Source organism: Echinops telfairi, unplaced genomic scaffold (assembly GCF_000313985.2).
Source record: "Echinops telfairi isolate 266 unplaced genomic scaffold, ASM31398v2 ScPeMD7_7469;HRSCAF=8507_1, whole genome shotgun sequence".
Taxonomy (NCBI): Eukaryota; Metazoa; Chordata; class Mammalia; order Afrosoricida; family Tenrecidae; genus Echinops; species Echinops telfairi.
The window spans coordinates 7,826,508-7,830,451 of record NW_022111373.1 but is presented as its reverse complement, the minus strand read 5'-3'; the positions used below and the strand labels follow the sequence as shown (position 1 = coordinate 7,830,451).

Here is a 3,944-nt window from a genome sequence, read left to right as displayed (position 1 = left end):
CCATTGTTAATTTGGGGGGAATCTTCTAACTCTTGAGACAGGACCCCACCACCACCACCACCACACACACACACACACACACACACACACACACACACACACACACACACACACTTCTGTAACTGAAGCTGGCAGTTTGGGTAGAAGCCAATTGACCTAAGGACCTAAGCTTTGCAGGGGAGTGTAGTCCCCAGACCAACCAGGACTGATTAGGCCATGGAGTTGAGGGCCCAGGATCTCCCTTGAGCCCCTGTTTTCAAAGCCTGCTTCTCCAGCCTTCCCAGTCCCCGCCCCTGTCCTGCCGTCAGCCAGGACTGGGGTCTGCATTTCATACACAGGAGAGCCTGGCTCCCCCTGCCAATCCAATATGCGCCAAGCGGCATACACACTGCTCTTGTCGATATTTATTGCAGAAACGAACACACGCCACATGATGTCTAAAGGTGAAGTGCCCCTCTCCTTATCTCTTCTCCACACCTGGCACGAGGCCCTCTTTCCTCACAAAAAAAGGGAGAATACTGCCGTTTTTAAGACCCATTAAGCTAATTACCAAATATACCCGAGACTTGCGTAAGAACATTTCGAAGGAGTATCCCGGGGGGCGCCGGAAGTCCAGCCTAGCGTGCCTACCCCCCACCCCCAAGGCCCTGAAGCCCTCACGGGACCAGCACCAAGTCAAACAATGTCCGCTTCGGAAGTCGCATGGGTGAGAAGGAAGCAGGGCCAGCAGCCCGGCCTGCGCCACCCAGAGCTAGATGAAGGGAGGGGGGAAGGGCGGTTTATCCGGAGGTCGGCTCCCTGGAGGCCAGGCCGGTCTGAAGGGTGGGGAGCGATGGCCAAGGTCACCGCTGATGATGTCCAGTTGGTCCTGGAGGAGACGGAGCTGCTCGTCCAGACTGCGCTGCTGGGCCAGAAGGGCGGCCTTGCTGGCCAGCAGGCCGCAGTAGGCACGCAGCTCCTCCGCCGCCAATGTCCCCATGAGCACCTGGCGCAGCGCCCGCTCCCGCCGCGCCACGTGCTCCTTCAGCTCCTTGGCGTCCTCCTGCTGCCGCTCCAGGAGCCTGAGCCGCTGCAGCAGAGAGGCCTGGCGCAGCGGGGAGAGGGCACGTGAGCCACTCCTGGGATGTTCCCGTGGGAGACTCAGGGACCCTTTCTGCCCCGTTCCCCAACAGCCTGAACCCCTTTTACCCGCTCCTCAGGGTCGCCGTTTGAACCCACTCGGATCAGGGCAGAACGCACGCGGGCCAGGCGGCTGGCCAGCAGCAGCAGCAGCCCCAGCACGCGCTCCAGGTCAGCCATGAAGCGGCGGAACCTCTCGAGCTCCCGGGGTGCACAGGTCTGGCCCATCACGGACTCGAGAGCGGCGCTGCGCCTGCTACAGGCCTGGGCCGCTGACCGCAGCCTCTCCTGCTCTGCCTGAAGGTCCCGAAGCATCCTTTGGAGGAGGTCAGCGAGCTCCCCCTGCATGGAAGGTCGAATTTTCAAGGCACAAGCCAAAAACACCACCTCACTGCCATCCAGTTGATCCCAACCCATGGTGACCCCATAGGACAGAGTAGAACTGCCTCTCTGTAACGCTTCCTGAGCAGAGAGCCCATCTTTCTCCTGAGCATTTAGTGGCTTCAGACTGCTGACCTTCTATTCGCAGGTAACACAAGATGCCACCAGAGTTCCTTGGGCTGGGGTCAGGCCCTGACTTTTCCATCCAGGTCCAGGGCTCTCACCCTAATAGCCCCCCTCCACACTCACCTTCTTGTCCTGGATGCTGTTGGTTGGCTCAGAGGGGGCCTGGCCATACGGCTGGTCAGGGGTAGGGCATGCGGTGGGGTTTTCAGCACTTGTCTCCTCCTGAGAAGTGGTCTGGAACTGGGCAGAACTCTGTAGGCAGGACCTGGGGAAAGAGCCAGAGCTCCCTGGGCTGGCCACACACAGTGTCAGGTTTCGAATCCCCAGAGTGCCTGGTGCCTGTCACTCACCTTGGCTCAGAAGTACCAGCAGCCACTTCTCCAGTCTCCCCACAGGCTGGGCGCATTGCAGCCAAAACTTCGGCTAAAGGAATCAGCCCATCCAACACTTCCAGGGGGGGGTCGGGGCTGGGCTGGGCAGTCAGGGTGTCACTCAGAGAGGGATCCAGCCTGGCCAGCTCCTGAACCAGCTCCTCTAGCCGCTGACGGGACCATACTGGCCTGGAACCTGGTTTGCCAGTGCCCTGGGCTAGGGCTGTGTGGCCAGGAGGGCTCCGATTACTACTGCCTGGAGGTCCCAGGGCATCCACTGGGAGAGGCTTTCGAGAGCCACTCTCTGCAACTGCAGGGGTTTGGGCAACCAGCAGTCTGCTGGGGTCATTGGTTGGATTGTCAGTATTTGCAGTTCCAGAGGGGTCACAACATGGGACCCCAGTGTCACTTACAGAACCGTTCACCCCCTGCCGAGAGCTGTCTGCCCCTGCAGCTGCTGGGGAATCCTGGGGAGGCTGTTCTGGGGTGACTGTAACCTGGCTAGCCCTTTGGTCCAGGTCAGCCCCATCCTGTTGATCAGTGGCACAGGCACTAGAATTGGAAGAAAACGAGATTAGAAAAAGCTCGAGCCATAGACAGTGGTGACTTCCAAGAGCCATTTACCTCCACTCCCACCCACTTGGATTTCAGGGTCAGGTTAGGAGGTGGGCCCCTTCTCCTCTAGTCCTTTGTGGATGTTTGCAAGGGGGGAAGGATGGGTAACTCACTCTGCTTGGAACAAGAGGACATTTACCTGGTTGGAAGCCCCTGGGGCAGATAGGTGTCTTGGGATGACCTCGTTCGAACCCAGGGAGCATCTTCCAGGAAAACATCATCATCCGGCAGAGAAGGGAGCAGGGCAGGCACCCTCTGCTCACAGTCCACAGGGCTGTCCTGGGGGCTTTTTGCAGGACACACCGCTGCAACCACCTCCGGAACCAGAAGCCTGTAGGCAGGGACCCTCCCTTAGACCACAAGGGCCCCAGGGGTCCACTAAAATGAAATAATTCACTGCTATCAAGCCGATTCTGACATAGTGACCCAATAGGACAGAGTAGAACTGCCCCTATGAGTTTCCAATACTGTAATCTTTATAGGAGTAGAGAGCCTCATCTTTCTCCTGCAGAGTGGCTGGTGGTTTTGAACTGCTGGCCTTGATGTCAGCAGCCTAACAAGTACCCACTAAGCTACAGGAAGCTACCATGTCCACAAAAAGCTCTTGGTGCTGCAAGGGGGTGGCTCAGACGGAGGGAGGCCACTCCTTCATTGGAGACGAGCTATGACAGCTGCCTACCTCAGCTTTCGACCCCAGAGTGGCCCGTGCATCTCACCTGGGGGGTCTGCCTTGACACAATGCTCTGGGGGGATCTGCTCCTTGGGGAACAGCCTGGAAAGACAAACAGTTGATAAAATGTGCATGAAGCTTGGGTCTCTTAGGTGATCCATCCCACCCCTCCGGGATGAATCCCCATTTTTCATACCTGGACGTTGGCTATAACCCCACCTGGGCCTCCCCAGCGGCCCAAGTCTTCACCGGAAGTGTGCTGACTCCGGCTGGCCGGCCTGTAAGCCTCACGGTGCTTCGAAGATCCAAGGGCCCGGTCTGCTGTGCCTGGGAGCTGGGTCCCCCGTCGGACCTGGTGGCCTTCGCACTCCGCCCCAGGCTGCAGCCCCTGGGGCTGCGGCCAGATGAGGCCAGAGGCAGAGCAAGCCTCGGCTGGGCATTTCCCTGCGGGCCCAGCGCCCTGACCCATGTGATCGAGCTTCCCTGGCTCTGAGAAGCACCAGTCCCGCTGCTGGCTGCTCAGGCGCAACCGGCCTCCGGGTCCTGGCGCAGGGGTCCCGCAGCGCGTCCGCTCCACCTCCGCCACCGGGTGGCTGAGGGAGGCGGAGCGCGGGTGTGCAGTGGAGGGCCGCAGGCGGGCTGGCAGGCTCATGCGGAGCTCC

The 3,944-nt window shown here is 59.7% G+C and overlaps 1 protein-coding gene across 1 annotated transcript in view; it reads right to left on the bottom strand.

Annotated features, from left to right (window-relative positions):
• Positions 1-392: 392 nt before the first annotated feature.
• Positions 393-3,944, bottom strand: part of SHROOM1 (shroom family member 1) — an 8,047-nt gene continuing 4,495 nt past the window's right edge. Inside the window, exons 4-10 of the mRNA XM_045285043.1 lie at positions 3,479-3,875; positions 3,329-3,384; positions 2,752-2,943; positions 1,977-2,549; positions 1,750-1,891; positions 1,189-1,461; positions 393-1,084 (exon numbers count right to left, since the gene is read on the bottom strand). Coding sequence (XP_045140978.1) covers positions 752-1,084; positions 1,189-1,461; positions 1,750-1,891; positions 1,977-2,549; positions 2,752-2,943; positions 3,329-3,384; positions 3,479-3,875 — 1,966 coding nt within the window. The 3' untranslated portion in view covers positions 393-751. The remainder of the gene's footprint in view (positions 1,085-1,188; positions 1,462-1,749; positions 1,892-1,976; positions 2,550-2,751; positions 2,944-3,328; positions 3,385-3,478; positions 3,876-3,944) is intronic.